The following is a 19,636-nucleotide window of genomic DNA, read 5'->3' as shown; positions in this document are numbered from 1 at the left end:
CTACATGTGACTCCAGAACCACAGCAATGTGACTGACTCGCAACTGTCTGAACAAGGGCAACTAGGGATGGGCAATAAATGCTGGCCTAGCCGACGATGCCCATGTCCCGTGAATTAATTTACAAAACCTGATCAAGAGTGGCACAGTGGCTAGCACTGCAACCCCAGCCAGGCCCTATCCCTGCAATCCCATTTACCCTAGCTAGTTCCCCTGCCACTAAGGGTCAATTTAGCATGGCCAATCCCCCTAACCTGCACATCCGCCTAAGCCTCAGAGCACCAGGGACCCACGTTGGATTCCCAGTTTGGGTCACTGTTTGTGTGGACTTTGCACATTCTCCCTGTGTCTGCGTGGGATTCCTCCAGGTGCTCCAGTTTCATCCCCCAGTCCAAAGATGTGCAGGTTAAGTGGATTGGCCATGCCAAATTGACCCTTAGTGCCAGGGGGAGCTAGCTAGGGTAAATGGGGTTGCAGGGATAGGGCCTGGCTGGGATTGTGGTCGGTGCAGGCACGATGGGCCAAATAGCCTCCTCCTGCGCTGCAGGGATTCTGAACGAGACTGAGGGTCTCAGTTGCGCGCATGCGCGCCGGCTCCCTGCCCCGCAGTGCCCGCAGTGCCCCGCAGCTCCACATTGGACTTCCGGGTCGCTCCTGCGATGGACTTCCGGGTGAGTCGCGGCCGAGAATGGGCGGCAGGAAGGCGGGAGGTGGCTGTCCGACTTGTTTACGCCGGCGGAGCGCAGTCTGTTCGCCACTTGGCGGGGAATCGGCGGTGAAGAGGAGGCGAGAAGGGGGCGCCAAGCTGCGGCCGCTTCGCCTGTTCCCGGCGGCAGCATGATAAAAACGGAGAAGGTGCTGCACCTGCGGAGCTGCAAGGGGAAATCGGTTCGCGTGGTGAGGGAGCATTACCTCAGGGAATCGGTTCCCTGTAACAGTTCCCTGTGCCAGGCTGAGTGCCACAACGGTAAAGTATGGGTATCTACCCCCAATAACATCCCAACCCTGCAGAGAAATCCCACTCGCTGCATGCTCCAGTGGGCTTTATAACCAGTGAAGCTGTAAATGAGAAAATATAACAGCCAGTTTAAGTTTAAAGTTTATTTATTAGTCACAAGTAGGCTTACATTTACCATTGCAATGAACTTACTGTCAGAATCTGCCACACTCTGGTGTCTGTTTGGATACACTGAGGGAGAATTTAGCTCAGCACCTAACCAGCGCGTCTTTTCGATCACTCACCTGATGAAGGACCAGGGCTCCAAAACCTCGTGCTACCAAATAAACCCGTTGGACTTTAATCTCCCATTGTGAGACTTTTTACTGTCTTTCAGACTCTGGGAGGAAATTGGAGCACCTAAAGGAAACCCATGCAGAATGTGCAGACCCCACACAGACAGCGACCCAAGCCGGGAATCGATCCCAGATCCCTGACACTGTGAGAAACAGTGCTAAGTACTGTGCTGTCCCACAAAGCAAGATCCCACAGACAGCAATGTGACACTGACTGGAAAATCTGTTTTATTTTATTCATGTCTGTCATGTGGATTTCACTGTTGGGCCAGCATTTATTGTCCATCCCTAATTGCCCTTGAGTAAGGGGCATGAGTAAGGTTGGTAGTGTTCCTTCAAATAGGGTCCAGGTGAAGGCTGGGATGAAGACACTTTATCTGAATGCACGAAGCATTCGGAACAAAGTGAATGAGCTGGTGGCGCAGATCAGCACAAATGGATTTGATCTGGTGGCCATTACAGAGATGTGGTTGCACGGCGACAGGGACTGGGAGCTGAATGTCCAGGGGTATCAAGTGTTTAGGAAGGAGAGACGGGAGGAAAGGTGGGGGGGGGGGTGGTGGTAGCTCTGCTGATTAAGGATAGTATCAGGGTGGTAGTAAGGGAAGATATAGGTGCCAAAGAGCAGAACGTGGAATCGTTGTGGGTGGAGATTAGGAACAGGAAGACGCTGGTGGGTGTCGTCTATAGGCTCCCAAATAATGACCTGGAGGTGGGGCGGGCTATAAACGCGCAAATAAATGCTGCGTGCAGGAATGGAACGGCAATAATTATGGGGGATTTCAATCTACATATTGATTGGTCGACCCATGTTGGACGCGGTGGGCTTGAGGAAGAGTTCTTGGAATGCTGTCGGGATAGTTTCCTTGAACAGTGTGTGTTGGAGCCGACGAGGGAGCGAGCTATCTTAGATCTGGTGTTATGTAATGAGGCAGGTAGAATTAGGGACTTTGTTGTGAAGGATCTTGTTGGGAAGAGTAATCATTGTATGGTGGAGTTTCTGATGCAGATGGAGGAGGAGAAAGCAGGAGCCTGGTCCTGTGTCCTTTGTTTGAACAGAGGGGAGTACGATAGGGTGAGAGAGGAATTGGCGAATGTAGATTGGGGGCACAGATTGGTCGGTAGGTCTGCTGAGGAACAGTGGGGGATCTTTAAGGAGATCTTTCTTGGTGCTCAGCAGAAATTTATTCTGATGGTAGAGAAGGATCGTAGGAGAAGAGATAATCAGCCGTGGATAACGAAGGAGATAAAGGAGAGTATTAATTAAAAGCTGATGCGTTTAGAGTGGCTAAGAGTAGTGGGCGAGAAGAGGATTGGGAGAGGTTTAAATATCAACAAAGAATGACAAAGTTGTTGATAAAGGAAGGATAGACTATGAATCTAGGCTAGCGCTAAATATAAAAAAGGACAGTAAGAGTTTTTATAAATATATAAAGAGGAGGAGGCTGGCTAGGGTGAATGTTGGACCCTTAGAGGATGAGAGGGGGGATTTAGTGGTGGGGGATGAGGAAATGGCTGAGGCCTTGAATAACTTTTTTGCTTCGGTCTTCGCGGAGGAGGACGCGAATAGTTTGCCGGGTATTAACGATGGAAAGATGGTAGGAGCGGAGGGCCTGAATGAGATCATTGTTACTAGAGAGGCAGTGCGCGACAGACTAGAGGGACTGATGGTGGACAAGTCCCCAGGACCGGATGGAATGCATCCAAGGGTTCTGAAGGAAATGGCAGAGGTGATAGTGGATGCCTTGGTGATTATTTTCCAAACCTCGCTGGATTCCGGGGAAGTGCCGGAAGATTGGAAAACGGCTAATGTTACGCCGCTGTTTAAAAAGGGTAGCAGGCAAAAGGCGGGGAATTATAGGCCGGTTAGTTTAACGTCTGTTATAGGAAAAATGCTTGAATCCGTAATCAAAGAGAAAATAGCAAGGCATCTTGAGAAGAATTGTTTAATAGAGCAGACGCAGCACGGATTCGTTAAGGGGAAGTCGTGTCTGACGAATTTATTGGAGTTCTATGAGGATGTGTCTAGTGCGGTGGATAGAGGGGAACCGGTGGATGTGGTGTTTCTTGATTTTCAGAAGGCGTTTCACAAAAGGTTGTCACAGAAGGTTAGGGAGCATGGAGTTGGGGGTAAGGTGTGAGCGTGGATAGGGGATTGGCTGTCAAATAGGAGGCAGAGAGTGGGTGTCAGTGGGTGCTATTCGAATTGTCGGTTGGTGACTAGTAGAGTGCCCCAGGGATCAGTGCTGGGGCCTCAGCTATTTACCATTTATATAGATGATCTGGAGGAGGGAGCCGAGTGTAAGGTGTCGAAATTTGCCGATGACACAAAGATAAGTGGAACAGCAAATTGTGCGGAGGGTGTGGAAAGTCTGCAGAGGGATCTAGATAGGCTGAGCGAGTGGGTGAGGACCTGGCAGATGGAATACAATGTTGGCAAGTGTGAGGTTATCCACTTTGGTAGGAATAATAGTAGGAAGGACTACTACTTACAGGGCGAAAAGCTGCAGCATGCTACGGTGCAGAGGGACCTGGGGGTCCTTGTGCATGAGTCGCAGCAGGTGGTCAGGAAGGCAGATGGGATGCTGGCCTTCATAGCGAGGGGGATTGAATATAAAAGTAGGGAGGTCTTGCTGAAACTGTAAAGGGCACTGGTGAGGCCACAGCTGGAGTACTGTGTGCAATTTTGGTCGCCACACTTGCGCAAGGATATTTTGGCCTTGGAGGGAGTGCAGAGGAGGTTCACTAGGCTGATACCGGAGTTGAGGGGGTTGAGCTATGAGGAGAGACTGAATAGACTGGGCTTGTACTCGTTAGAGTTTAGAAGGATGAGGGGGGATCTCATTGAGACGTATATGATGATGAAAGGGATGGATAGGGTAGAGGTGGAGAAATTCTTCCCACTCAGAAAGGACAGCAGGACTAGAGGGCACAGCCTCAAGATAAGGGGGGGAGGACAGTTTAGAACGGAGTTGAGGAGGAACTTCTTCACTCAAAGGGTGGTGAATCTCTGGAATTCTCTGCCCGTTGAAATGGTGGAGGCTACCTCGCTAAATATATTTAAGACGCGGGTAGATAGGTTTTTGGTAGGCAAGGGGATTAAGAGTTATGGGGAGAAAGCGGGAAAGTGGAACTGAGCCACTTCAGATCAGCCATGACCTTATTGAAGGCAGCCTTATTGGTGGGGCAGGCTCGAAGGGCTAGATGGCCTACTCCTGCTCCTATTTCTTATGTTCTAAGTGGCTTGCCAGGCATTTGCGAGTCAACCACATTGTTGTGGGTCTGGAGTCATGTGTAAGCACATTGTCTTTCCTAAAGAGTATTAATGAACCCGGAGGGTTTTTGCAACAGTTTATGATGGTTTCATGGCCGTCATCGGACTTTTAATTCCAGATTTTTATTGAATTCAAATTTCACCAAGTGGGATTTAAATCAGGGCCACCAGACCATTATATAAAAGCGAAATAGTGCAGATGCTGGAATCTGAAGCAAACAAAAAATGCTGGAAAACCCCAGCAGGTCTGACAGCACCTGTGGAGAGAGAAAAGAGTCAACGTTTCAAATCTGAATGGGTCATCCAGACTTGTAACGTTGGCTTTTTTCTCTCTTCATAGATGCTGTCAGACTTGCTGAGAATATTCCAGAATTTTTTGTTCTCCCAGAATATTACCCTGGGTCTTGGATTATTAATCCAGTGACAATACCAGTACATCACCACTTCCCCAAATTGAGTGAGAGATACACATTGGCTGTAATAACAAAGAACATTCCCTTACTCTTATCTGAAATAGTAGTTGTGGGATCTTTTATGTCCACACAAAGGGCAGTTTGGTTTAACGTCTCATCTGTGCACCTTGGTCAGTGCAGCACTTCCTCATGTGCTGCACTGGAAATGTTAGCCTGAATTAAGTGGTCATATTTCCAGAATGGGATTTGTATGTATGACCTCCTGACTTAGAGGTGAGAAAATGCTACCTATTCAGCCACAGCTGGCACAGTAAGAATTGAATAAAATGATACTTAAAGAATATTCATGATTAGGATAGAACAGAATTTCTAATCTTGAAAGAATTTCCATTTGTACATGTCTTTCCTCTGCTTGGGAAATCCCAAAATGCGATATGATCGATAATTACTTTTGAAGTTCAGTTGGTGTTGCTACAAAAGTAAATCTGGAAGCCAGTTTTCACCCAGAAATTTCTCTCCAATGCAAATGAGTAACTGGATAATGTGCTTTTGATAATGTTGGTTGAGAGAGGGATGTTGGCCAAAATATTGAGAGAGCTCTCTGGTCTTTCTAATAGTCATGATGTAGAATGCTGGTGTTGGACTGGGGCTTGTGGGATTACTATCAAGTAAACTGGTTGGACTTTAACCTGGTGTTGTGAGACTTCTTACTTTCCAATAATGCCATGGGTTCATTTACATGTGTCTAAACATGGAGATGCTAGTTTAATGTCTCTGATAATTCAGTGGGGTTTTTTTTTTGTAACTAACATACCGTTAAACTGTAGCCTTTATTTTTCTCTGCTAGTTGCTTAATTCTGTATTAACTTACTGTTTCAGAAGGAAAATTGCTGTCAGAAAGTGCAACTCATTATGTGATACCTGACTGGAAAGTGGTACAAGATTATCTGGAGATACTTGAGTTTCCAGAATTGAGAGGCATTGTCTTCATGCAGACGGCCTGTCAGGCTGTCCAGCACCAGAAGGGACGCAGGTTAGTGTTGGTTATCTACTGGTGCAAGATTTGATGGTTCTAAAGATTGTGTAAATCATGGGTCAGCTATTGGATGCAACAACCGTTATAACCTCAGCTCCCCATTCCTGGTAGTAAACAATTCCCTCAAATTGTTGAAGTTGACATTGCAATCAGATCATTGAACAGTAGAGCAGGCTCAAAGGGCTGAGTGGCCTACCCCAGATGCTTTTGTGATTCGCAACTAATCACGATGAACCAATTCAGTTTTTAACTTTAGTTTGTTATCCTCAAATTTTTACTTCACGGAATTTGCATGGAACAGCAATAATATACCATGTGTAGCACTGCCAACGTAAACAAATCTGTAAAGGCACTTCACAGAACTAAAACTGGTGAAAAGGAGAGATTAGGAAGGGTGGACAAAGGCCTGGTCAAAGGAGTAGGTCTTAAAGAAGATGAGGGAGGTAGAGAGACAAGGATTTACGAAGAAAGTTTTAGTATGTGGCCCAGGTGCCTGAAAACACCGCTGGCAATGGCAGGAAGAAGGAAGTGGGAAAGGGAAGAGTTTGAATGGGGATTGGGGTGGGATTAGAGGGCCAGAGAGATTATAGAAGCAGGAAGGGTTAATGTGATGGAGCAATTTGATTAGCAAGGTGAGTGTGATAAGTTTGAGGCAAGGCAGGGGATTCAGGAGCCAAAATTAATAGAGATGAGCAGAAATGAATATTATGGCTGAGCGTGACTTGGTGTGGGATAGGGTCTGCGTTGCAGAGGTTTTCATGAGCTGAGTTTATGGAACATGGAAAATGGGAGACCAACCACAAGAGCAGTGGAGTCTGGAGATGCCAAAGCAAGGATGAGGATTTCAGTAATTGGTAGGCTGAGGGTAAGGGCAGAGACTAATAGTGTTACAATGGAGGCCATATGCACTAGAAATGTAGTAAAACAGCATGTCAAAGTTGTAAATAGACTAGTTCATTCGAGACGAGCCAGAAGAGCACAAGGTTCAAGTCCACGCTTTCCTAAACCAGTTGTCCACTGAGCCAAGCTTGACATAGAGAAAGGTATGGATTATCAACATCTAGATATAAGAATAGAAGCAGGCATGGTGGCACAGTGGTTAGCACTGCTACCTTACAGCGCCAAGGACTCAGGTTCAATACCCAGCTTGGGCCACTGTACATGTGAAGTCTGCAAGACCTCCCCATGTCTGCGTGGATTTCCTCCTGGAGCCCCAGTTTCCTCCCACAGTCTGAAATACATGCTGGTTTGATGCATTGGCCATGCTAAATTCTCACTTGGTGTACCCGAGTAGGCGCCGGAGTGTGGCGACTAGGGGATTTTCACAGTAACTTCATTGTAGTGTTAATGTAGGCCACTTGAGACGTATAAGATGATGAATGGGATGGATAGGATAGAGATGGAGAGGCTCTTCCTGCTCAGAGAGGACGGTAGGACTAGGGGGCACAGCCTCAAGGTAAAGGGGGGGCGGTTTAGAACAGAGTTGAGGAAGAACTTCTTCACTCAAAGGGTGGTGAATCTCTGGAATTCTCTGCCTGTTGAGGTGGTGGAGGCTGCCTCGCTAAATATTTTTAAGACGCGGGTTGATGGGTTTTTGATAAGCGAGGGGATTAACGGTTATGGGGAGAGGGCGGGAATGTGGAACTGAGACACGACAGATCAGCCATGATCTTATTGAATGGCGGGGCAGGCTCGAAGGGCTGGATGGCCTACTCCTGCTCCTATTTCTTATGTTCTTATGTTCTTAATAAATAAACTTTAAAAACTTAATAGAGACAATGGGACATGTTGGAGAGATACAACTGCATGTCAGTGGTATATGTGGAAACTGCTAACCTTGCTTTCGGATTGTGTCATTGAGTTGGTTTGTAAACTAGGAAGGGAGATGGATAATGGGGGACTCCTGAGGTGACTGGGTTGCCAGAAGAGCCATTGATGAAGATGCTCTGGCTGTGATCAGATAGGACAATTTAACTGGACAACCATCATCAACTTCTGTTCTGTTATCTTAAATATAGTTGCTTGGAATTACAGAACATAAGTGCATCGCTGAAAAAGACACTCTAAGTTTTTTTGTCTTGCACTCATCATGACAGATAGCAAGATTATAATGAAGGGAACAACAGTTTATATTGAATGCGAAGAGAATGCTGATTGGTTGCCAAGTTGACTGATTGGTAGAGGTGTTAGAAGAGAGAATACAGAAGGGAACAGTTAACTGCCAAGCTTTTGTCCAAATTCAATCCAGGCAGGTTGATTCTGGTCAAAGCATTGCCATGGGGAATGAACGAGGATTGTCTATTCCCAAGCTTTTATTTAATTGAAAAAGGTGCAATGTGTGGACCTGCTCCTCTGTCAACCTGGCATTCAAATCACCATGTGCACAATAGGACTTTCAACTTTTGTGAAATGCAACTTTGAATTGAAAATAGATTCTCTTTTAAAGTATATTTTTATTTCCCTCTTCCTATATATGTTTCACCTTGTACCATTTATTTCTCCTCTTGCCTCCTGGGCTCAGCCCCCCACTGAATGCTGTAATAGAAGGTGTAATTGTGGGAGAATGTCTTCCCTGTATGCCTCTGTTGATAATTCTGTGAAGGATTCTGAATGCATGCCTGTACTGTTCTGCAGTGCCCTTGTTCTTTTTATTTAAAAACTTAGTTTGATTAAAGCAGGAGTTAGCAAGATCAGCTATGATTACAGAAGGATGCATTTTGTTCATGAGAATGTTTTACATTCCCCTATTATTTTATGTTGATTATTGTTTCTGATTGGCTTCCCCCAACCTCTGCCTAGTAAATGTCTATGCTGAAAATGAATTATAGAAAGATCCAGCACGGAAAGAGGCCATTCAGCTCATTATGCCCATGCCAGTTCTCTGAAGGAGCAATCCAATTGCCTTTTTCAATCCCTTGCTCTTGCCCCAAAGCCAGGTAAATTTTATCTCAAGTAATTATACAAATTTTTTAAAATGTTGTTGTCATATCTATTTCCACTATTATTTTAAGGCTGGGCATTCCAGATCTCTCATTCTCTGTGTAAAATTAAGGAATGTATCATTTATAAATTTTGCTAAGAAAATTTACTTTTTTCCCAAATTGAAAATAGGAAAGCTAGGAATTTATTTCATAGATCCCGACACAAAACTGATTAAATACAATCAAAATTTCTCAGAGACCAGAGTTTCTTCTTATGCTAGATTTAAGAGGCATTGCCTTGTAAGGAGATGCGAGAGTCCCTTTTTATAACAGTCTCTCCTAAGTTCAAAGCTGTACTCAGTATTCAGAAATGAGTGACTGTGATGTGAATTATATTAAAACGACAATTTTATTGATCAATGTCTATAATAGGACAATTTTAATTGATAATATATAGAACAAATATATATAAGAAAGATAATATATGTAAAGGAAGAAGACAATATATGTAAACTTTGTTGAAAGGAGAAAACACCTTCAATTACACCTGTATGTAATTGAAGAAAAGAAGACAGACAGATGTTTGTTTAAACACAAACAATAACCTCCGATTTAGACCCCAAAACAACACAGGTTATCACTGCTCTCATTACATACATTATACCAAGTCGCTGAGTAACACAACAGGTGGGCACTACAGTCATCAGTCTGTTTCTGCCCCTTCCTCCCATCATCCATGGATGACTGTTCCATCATGGTTGCAGCACTGCGCAAAGGAACAATGATCTTTGTGCTGGATTCTTGGTTCTGTGCCTGTCTCTTGAGACCTGCTGTACAGTTTTTCCCAAAACAAGTCTCAGTTCCTCACATAGTGCAGGAACCTCAAGGTTATAAGCAAACTTTTCAGTTTTCAAGTTGTTTATGTGGCTCTTGATGGTGTCTTCTCATCGGCTATCATTCAGGTGTTAGATCCATCAATTAAACTTCAACGTCTGATGCTTCAGGTGACCACACCTGGGCTGGGTAATGCTCTTTTGGAGAGGCAGTGCAGACTCAATGGGCTGAATGGCCTCCTGCGCTGTAGGATTCTATGGATTTGATTAATAAATCAACGCACAGCAGGAAAAACTGCAAAATTAGAGGCTGCAGGGCTCAGGTGCACAACCTTCTCAGTAAAGTATTATACAAGACTCTTTATCCCCTGCAATAACATCATTAAGTGTAAAATGGTTTGGAAACTTTGTTTTTTTTTGATTTATTGAACTATACTCTAAACCCATAAAAGAACACTTCCCCATTAGATTACACAGCATCCTTTGAGCCAGAGGGGAACAATGTTACAGTGACAGCTGGGAGAGTGTTCCTGCTGATGTATGAACTGATTTTTCATTTATATACTCATGACCTTCTAAAATTTTATGGTTTTGAAATCTCAGGTGCAACATGATTGAGGGTTGTAAAATGTTCTTTCTGTGCTTTGCCTTGTTCTGTGCATCTGAGTGCTAATATTTATTATTATTTTCTTCCTCCCACATTGGTTAATAATGTGTTTTTAACAATGACATTGTCTTTCACTCTGTTTCCACCCCGCACCCTGTGCCTCTCCTGTAACTGCAATTAACTGTTCACTATTTAGTTTACAATAGTGGTAGACTCCTCATTGTTCAAGTATGTCTAAGTCGTAAGTGGTTTCATAAGAACATAAGAAATAGGAGCAGGAGTAGGCCATCTGGCCCTTCGAGTTTGCCCCACCATTCAATAAGATCATGGCTGATCTGTCGTGGCTCAGTTCCTCTCCCCATAACCCTTAATCCCCTCTCTTATCAAAAACCCATCAACCCGCTTCTTAAAAATATTTAGCGAGGTAGCCTCCACCACTTCAACGGGCAGAGAATTCCAGAAATTCACCACCCTTTGAGTGAAGAAGTTCTTCCTCAACTCCGTTCTAAACCGCCCCCCCTTTATCTTGAGGCTGTGCCCCCTAGTCCTACTGTCCTTTCTGAGCGGGAAGAGTCTCTCCACCTCTATCCTATCCATCCCATTCATCATACGTCTCAATGAGATCTCCCCTCATTCTTCTAAACTCTTAACGAGTACAAGCCCAGTTTATTCAGCCTCTCCTCATAGCTCAACCCCCTCAACTCCGGCATCAGCCTAGTAAACCTCCTCTGCACTCCCTCCAAGGCCAAAATATCCTTGCGTAAGTACGGCGCCCAAAACTGCACACAGTACTCCAGCTGTGGCCTCACCAATACCCTATACAGCCGCAGCAAGACCTCCCTACTTTTATATTCAATCCCCCTCGCTATGAAGGCCAGCATCCCATTAGCCTTCCTGACCACCTGCTGCACCTGCAAGCATCATCATCTTCTATGAGTCCTCTAATGATATAAATGGTGGAGAATCAGTATGGATGTCCATAGAATTTGCCATTCATGCTATCTTTGTTGGTACTTGGGGAAACCTCTTCAACTGTGCCACTTCTGGACTTCCTCTAGTTCACGGGAATGAGGAAGGCCACTCACAACTTTAAACTGAACTGCTTAAGGACATAAGAACACAAAGCAGGAATAGACCAACTGGCCCCTCAAGCCTGCTCCACCATTCAGTAAGATCATGGCTGATCTTTTCGTGGACTCAGTTCCACTTACCTGCCCACTCACCGTAACTCTTCATGCTTTTCCTGTTCAAAAATCTATCTTTGCCTTAGAAACATTCAGCAAGGTAGCCTCAACTGTTTCACTGGGCAGGGAATTCCACAGATTTGGTTGAAGAAGTTCATCCTAAAAGTGCTGCACCTTAGTTTAAGGCTATGCTCCCTAGTTCTAATTTTGTCTACCAGTGGAAACAATCTCCCTGCTTCTATCTAATCTATTTCTATAAAATCTCCTGCATTCTTCTGAATTCCAATGAGTATAGTCCCAGTCTACTTAGTCTCCTCAAAGCCAATTTCTTATCTCTGGAATCAACCTAGTGAATCTCCTTTACACCCACTCCAGTGCCAGTATATCCTTTTTCAAGTAAGGAGACCAAAACTGTAACTTTATTGAATACCTTTTGGAAATCCAGATATACCACATCCACTAGTTTCCCCATTGTCCACTGTGCTTGTAATGTACTTAAAGAATTCCAGTAATTAATTAAGCATGACCTGCCTTTCATGAACCCATGCTGTGTCTGCCCAATGGGACAATTTCTATCCAGATGTCTCACCATTTCTTCCTTGATTCAAGCATTTTGCCCACTAAGAAGTTAAGCTAACTGGCCTATAGTTACTCACCTTTTGTCTATCTCCTTTTTTTAAAACAATGGCATCACACTTGCTGTGTTCCTATCTGCAAGAACCATCCCAGAGTCCAGCAAAGTTTGGTAAGTTACCATCAGTGCATTTGCTATTTCCCTGTCCATCTCCTTTAGTACCCTGGGATGCATTCCATCAGGTCAGGAGCCTTGTCATCCTTTAGCCCCATTAGCTTGCCCAACACTGCTTCTTTAGTGATAAAGATCGTATCTAAGTCCTTACCTGCCATAGCCTCCCTGTCATCAAATTTTGGCATGTTATTTGTGTCTTCCACTGTGAAGAGCGACACAAAATATTTGTTCATTACCTCAGCCATTTCCTCATTTCCGTTATTAAATCCCCCTTCTCATCCTCTGAATGACCAATGTTTACCGTAGCCATTCTTTTTCATTTTATGTATTTATAGAAACCTTTGCTATCTGTTTTTATATTCTGAGCTAGTTTGCTTTCGTAATCTATCTTGCTTTATTCTCCATAGAACCTATATCATTTCTCCCCACTTGCTAGCTTAAAATCCTTGTGACCACCCTATTTATCCTTTCGCTCTAGAACATTGGTCCCAGATCAGTTCAGAGGAAGACCGTTCCAATGGTACAGATTCCTCCTGATCCAATACTGATGCAAATGTCCCACGAAAAGGAACCCCTGTTTCCCACACCACTCCTTCAGCCACCTGTTTACTTCCCTAATCTTTTCATCCCTCTGCCAATTCACACATGGCTCAGGTTGCAATCCAGAAATTATTATCCTTGAGGACTTGTTCTTTAATTTAGTTCCTGTGCCTGATAATCCCCAAATGGGTTCTCTTTCCTAGTCTTGCTTGTTGTTTGTCCCAGTGTGGGTCACAACAGCTGGATCCTCCCCCCTCCCACTCCAGTGTGCTGGGGGGGAATAGACTGTGTGTCTATCCCCCCAGTTGCATTGTGGCTGCAGTAAAAGCAATCTACAAAATCCACTGCACAAATTCATCAAGGATACTTCCACAGTATTTCGTCCCTAGTGACCTTTACTACTGACAAGGATAATAGCAGCAATGTCAGGAAACACCAATCCCTCTCCATGTTACGTTCTGATTTGGAATGCTATTGATGTAACTTCATCATTGCAAGTCTACACCCTCAAATTCCTGGCCTAATGATATTGTGGACACCATTTACAGCAACTCTGCAGTTGTTCATTAAATCCCACCACCATTTTAGCACAGTAACTAGGGGTCACCAGTCTTGAAGCCATGACATTTACCAGTATGTGGCTGGTCCAGTTATGTTTTTAGTCAGTGGTAACTCCTCAGGATGTTGTTGGTACAGATTCAGCAGTGGTGATGCAATTGAATGTCATAGGAGATGGTTAAATTCTCTCTTGTTTGTGGTGTTCATTGCCAGGTACACGTATGGTATCAATATTACTTGGCACTTAGCAGCTTAAGCCTGAATATTACCTGGGTTTTGTTGCATGCAGACACTGGCTACTTCAATAACTGAAAAGTTGCAAATGGTGCTGAACATTGCGCAATCATCGAATATCCCCACTCCTGACCTTATGAGAAGATTAATGATGAAGCAGCTGAAGATGATTAGGCCTAGAACACTACTCAGGGAACTCCTGCAGACAAGACATTGATTTACTAGGCTGTGCCACCATGAAAGTGAAGCTAATTGTGGAGTGCACATCTCTGCTTAGTTGTTTAATTATCCACTGCCATTGACAGCTGGATGTAGTAGGAATGCGGAACTTTGATCTTATCCCTAGGCTGTGGGACCATTTTACTCTTGTTTGTTGCTTCTTGTGTCTGGCATGCATGTGTTGTAGCTTACCAGATTGACATCTCATTTTCAGATATGCCTGGATAGGCTCCTGGCATGCTGTCCTGCACTGCTCATTGAAGCAGGGTTCATTCTGTGTTTTAGAATGAGGGCTTTGCTGGGTCGTGAGATTGCAGATCATGGTTGAGTGCAATTCTGCTGCAGGTGATGGCCCAAAGCAGCTCATGAATGTCCAGTTTTGAGCTGCTGGATCTGTTTGACTATATCCTAATCGACACTGTAATGGTGTCCACCACATAATGGAGGGTATCCTTTGTGCAGATGGGACCTGATCTCTACAAGGCCTACATGGTAATCACTCCTACCAGTACTGTCATAGACATGTGCAGCTACGACATATAGTTGAGTGAGGTTAAAGTCAAGTGGATTTTTCCTTCTTGGTTCTTCTACCACATGCCGCAGGCGCAGTCTGACAATATGTCTTTCGGGATGTGGTTAGTTGAGTTCTGTTCTCCTTTTGTGTACTTTGTTCAACTCAGTCTGTACTTTCTGGGTTGTCTTCCAAGTTCAGTGTGCTGCTAAGTGTGTGATTACCTGCAAATTTAATTCCATTCAGCATCAAATAGAAATAATAATGGTCGCAACATTAAGTTTGGGGAACCTTTCAAAGTCCCAGTCCCATTCACCATTAACTGATAAAACTCCCATTCTAACAAGTAATTGTTGTTCCTCACTCCAGTAAATTCCCAACATTTACCCTGAACGCCTGAAACTTTGTATTTGCATGTTGAACTTTTGTCAAAAATCTCTTGGGCTTTTCATCATTCACATTGATGTCACTTCCTTGGGAGGTTGGTTAGGGATTTGCCTTTTGCATCCATGCTGGCTACTTGAATAAGGTAATGATGGCCCCAGTTGAGAAACCATTGTATTGTAACTCTTATTTTGTGGAAACCCAAAATTTGTCCTGTTTAGATTTTTTTTTTAAACGAATAAAACTGTCCCGTTCATTTCTTCACCTGCCAGTTGCTCCTAGCTAAATAACCATGAGAGCCAAGCTTAGCTTCTGTCAAATTCTAAATTTAACACTGTGTCCAGGTTTTGGTGCCATATGTGATCAGGGAAATCTAGGTCACATTTTTCAAACAACTTAGCAGAGAGATAAGTTTAGCATGCTATACCCCACCATAGTACATTCTTCCCCAACACATTGCAAGGATGTTCAGCCTTCCTCTGTGAAACTTCCAATTTCTCTACTCTTTCACGTTAAAAAAAACTTGTTGAAAATCCTTCTAGTCAGTCTTTAGTGTATTATCCTAACTTGTCTAACGTGACATTCTGGTCCTCTCACTACTGTTCTGTAAAGTACAGTGGAGAGTTTTGCATTTTAAAGGTGCGTTATAAATTCTAGTTGTTGCTTAAGTAGACATTGAGTTTGCTTGTGTATGACCAGACAATCTTATTAAATGGTGTCTGAATTAACTGCTGATGTTTTAAAAGTTTACACTGTTCCTGTTTGTTGCATTGGGATATAGTGTATGGTCAAGCAGACTTGGAAGTATATGGTTGAAACAATACAATACCTACAATTTAAAAAATATATATATTCAAACAAAATGTCTTGGTTTTGGATGTTTTTTAAATGAACCAGTGTTGGTTATATTTTTCATTTTGAAGAAATAAGATTGTACCAAAGTCATCAAATGATTAAATCTGCAATCAGTTAAATTAACTTCCTACTGACATTTTGGAAAAGTTTTCCTCGAGGATTGAACGTCTGTTAAAAGCCTTGGGCTATTTTAATCAAAGATCGTCAACTTAACAGATTGCAGTTAATTTTGTCCCAGTTGTTCGTTTAATTCCCTCTGTGTACAATATGGATAACTGTACCTGCTGTTACCAGTTAGCGTCTGCGGTGTTTTTAAGCATTGTAAATTATTTATTTTATAATTGAGAAATTTGACCTTTTGTCAAAATGTAGTGCCTTTTATGCAGTGAAACATCCAAAGGTACTTGGAAATAGCAGAATTGGAAAACTTTTCCTTGGTATGGGATTCCGCATTGTTATAAATAGTTCTGTAAAGATATAGGAACCATTTCTACGAAATCAGCAAATGTTAAGAGGTCAAAAGTAGAACCTTCTGTGAATCAATTTGTTATGGGGCTTATGTATAAAATCTATTTCCCTTTTAATGGAAATTGCTTGATGTAACTAGTTTGAAGCAACCAACTTGAGGATGATTAAATTTTCGTAAGCAGATAGTTGGAGAATGGTTTTTATTTATGATTAAATGTTTTATTTATTCCTCAAAATTCGTAAGATTCTTGAGATATGGACTTGACGTGTTTATTGTTTTTGTTTAGCTTATTAATAGATGCAATAGTACTTACTTATACATTTAAAACCATTGTGTTTACAACCATACGTGATGTTTAGATGCTTTGATGCCCTACAGTTTGTAGCTCAGTATTTATGTCCATCAAGTCTTCGCAATTGATGTCCTCATTGTAATCTGCAACTTTCCATCTCAAAATGTCAAGCTGTATAGAAGTGACCTTGCCTTGTTCACACGTTTAGCTTTAAATCTTTAAACTGCAGAGTCATGGATAGTTTTACAATACATGGATGCAAGTATCAACTGTATACTTTCCACTTGGGCTGCTCATCTTACCCCTATTAGCTGACCCCTCAGCATATTTTCACTTTACATGATTACACCAAAAGTTAATGTACAACTCTCTATGTATAAGAACATTTAATTGAAACTCATGCCATGTTAATTTCTTCAGTTAATAAATTGGCTTATGTACTAACGAGCTGTGTAATCTCCAGTCCCATAACCCTCTGAGATCTCTGTACTTCTCCAAGCATAGATTCTTGAGAATTACCTATTTTGTTTGCCTCACAATTAGTGGCCATGTCTTCAGCTACCAAAAACCTAAGTTGTGAAATACCCCCTAAATCTCCACCCGCCCCCCAGCTACCTCTCCTTTAAGACGCTTCTTAAAACTTAGCTCTTTGACAAAGCTTTAAGCCATATGTCCCAATATTACCATGTGTGATTGTGTGTCAAATATTGCTCTATAATGCTCCTGTGAGAAGTGCCTTGTTACATGTTTTTACATTTTAGGTGCTGTATAAATACAAGTTGTTGCTGCTTTTCCTTTGGGCTAACAAGATCATTGTAGCCTTTTCATGTTGTTAAAAATTCTCATTACATATTGCCATATGAGCAAGTGAAACTAATTGGAAATCTGTCTTTGATCTGGTACCATATTTCACCAGCTTTGTTCCCCTCAACATTCTTCAGAAACATTAAAGTTAATGGTTCAAATCTTCATGGAAAAATAATGCCCCATGTTAATGTTGCATGGATTTATTAATGTGCAAATCAGCCAGCAAGTTCAGAGGATAAAGGGAGACACCACAGCTGTGAATCTCTAGAATGTGCTGATTGACTTATGCCACTTTGCTGTTTTCCTCATAAATGAGACCTTGCCTTTAACCTCCTCATTATTTTTAAAAAGTACCTACATTTGAACACTAGTTCATTACATAACTTTACGTAGAAAGTTAAAATGCTACTTTTTCCCAGCAATATTTGGCTCTTTACAATTTAAGAATTGTACTTCCTTACCTAACTAACAATGGCTAAAAGTTAAAATTAATTGGGGTTTTATGTTAGACCACTTGAACTCAGTCAGAACAGAATAACACCAAGATATGGCACACTGCTCTCACCTTTTTAATGTTTGCATAGATGACACTCAAACTGAAAATGTCACCACCATTCTGACATTGGTAAACAGGTGAACAGAGATTTGGAATAAATGGGTCTTTTTCAAAGGGGTAGGCATTGACTAGTGGGGTCCCGCATGGATCAGTGCTTGGATCCCAGCTATTCACAATATACACCAATGATTTGGATGATGGGACCAAATCTAATATTTCCAAGTTCGCTGACAACACAAACTGGTGGGAATGTGAGTGGTAAGGTGGATGTTTTGAGGCTTCAAGGTGGTTTAGACAAGTTGAGTAAGTGGGCAAATACATATCAGATGCAGTGTAACATGGATTAATGTGAAGTTATCCACCTTGAATGGAGAAACAGAATGGCAGAGTATTATTTCAATGGTGATAGGTTGGGTAATGTTGACGTACAAAGGGACCTGGGTATTCTCATACACTAGTCACTGATAGCAAACATGCAGATACAGCAAGCAGTTAGGAAGACAAATGGTATGTTGCCCTTCATGCAAAAGGACTCGAGTACAGGGGAAAGGATGTCTTACTGCAGCTGTACAGGGCCTTGGTGAGACCAAGTGTGCAGTTTGGTCTCTTTATCTAAGGATGTATTTGCCACAGGGGGAGTGCTGCGAAAGTTCACCAGACTGATTCCTGTGATGGCAGGATTGTCATATGAGGAAAGATTGGGTTGACTGAGCTGTATTCACTGGAATTTAGAAGAATGAGAAGGGATCTAATTGAAATGTATAAAACCCTGACAAGGCTGGACAGACTGGATGCAGTAATGTTATTTTCTCATATAAGAAGGAAATAAATCAATTTCTAGACTGTTAAAGACATCGAGGGGTATGGGGAGAGCACAGCGTATGATGTTGAAGATCAACCATGATCATACTGAATGGTGGAGAGGCTCGATTTGCCAAATGGCCTATTCCTGCTCCTTTTTACAATGTTTCCATCTGCGATTAAATGTTAAATGTGCATCTTTCCTGTAGTGCTGGTTGGATAGTGCTAAAAGTTGTTTTAAGATGGACCAAGTCTCATTTCACGTTTCAGGGTGGCACAGTGCTTAGCACTGTTGCTTCACAGCTCCAGGAACCTGGGTTCGATTCCTGGCTTGGGTTACCGTCTGTGTGGAGTTTGACATTCTCCTCGTATCTGTGTGGGTTTCCTCCGGGTGCTCCGGTTTCCTCCCACAGTCTAAAGATGTGCAGGTTAGGTTGATTGGCCATACTAAAATTGCCCCTTAGTGTCCTGAGATGTGTAGGTTAGACAGATTAGCAGATAAGTGTGAAGGGATATGGGGGTAAGGTCTGGGTGGGATTGTGGTCAGTGCAGACTCGATGGACCAGATGGCCTCTTTCTGCACAGTAGGTTTCTAAGATTCATTGCAAAATATTATTGATGCTAGAAACCTGAAATGAAAGTACTTTTGCCTCTGTGTCAGAGGGTTGTGGGATATGGGTTTGAGACCACCTTTGGAGCCTCTGCATCTAATTGAGGGTGACAGCATCACATTGTTAAGGGTGCAATGCATTATGGATGGGCTCCACTTAACAATGTACTTAATGTAAACTTTACCACATGGGAGCCCATCATTAATTTGTATACGGGAGCACCACCGTGTGAAACCTTGGGATTAGGTTTATCCTTGCAAATCTTCCATGTCACTATGTCTCTTATCTCAGTAAGGATACCATGAAAAATCACCCTATGAAGGCTGGGAACTCAGCGCATGAGGGAAAATTGAAATTCTATTTTTCATGTTCTACTGACCATTTCGGATTGACTCATGTGATCCCTAGATGTGTGGGCAAACAAACGTAGACAAGGACGATTCATAACTTCATGAAAATAAACTCCCCAACATTCACATTTCATCTCCTGAG

At 42.8% G+C, this 19,636-nt stretch overlaps 1 protein-coding gene across 3 annotated transcripts in view; it reads left to right on the top strand.

The window, feature by feature from the left end:
* Positions 1-681: 681 nt before the first annotated feature.
* Positions 682-19,636, top strand: part of dis3l (DIS3 like exosome 3'-5' exoribonuclease) — a 57,022-nt gene continuing 38,067 nt past the window's right edge. Inside the window, exons 1-2 of one of the 3 annotated variants that reach the window (XM_080214125.1) lie at positions 682-965; positions 5,858-6,011. In XM_080214125.1, the coding sequence (XP_080070251.1) occupies positions 836-965; positions 5,858-6,011 (284 nt within the window). In that variant the 5' untranslated portion in view covers positions 682-835. Of the gene's footprint in view, positions 966-5,857; positions 6,012-12,244; positions 12,305-19,636 lie in introns of those variants that run through there. The other 2 variants (XM_080214127.1, XM_080214126.1) reach the window with 2 other exon arrangements.

The sequence above is a fragment of the Carcharhinus amblyrhynchos genome, chromosome 28, assembly GCF_965287045.1.
Source record: "Carcharhinus amblyrhynchos chromosome 28, sCarAmb.v2.hapA, whole genome shotgun sequence".
NCBI lineage: Eukaryota > Metazoa > Chordata > Chondrichthyes > Carcharhiniformes > Carcharhinidae > Carcharhinus > Carcharhinus amblyrhynchos.
Note: the sequence above shows the minus strand (reverse complement) of the source record. Positions and strands in the feature narration are given on the sequence as shown.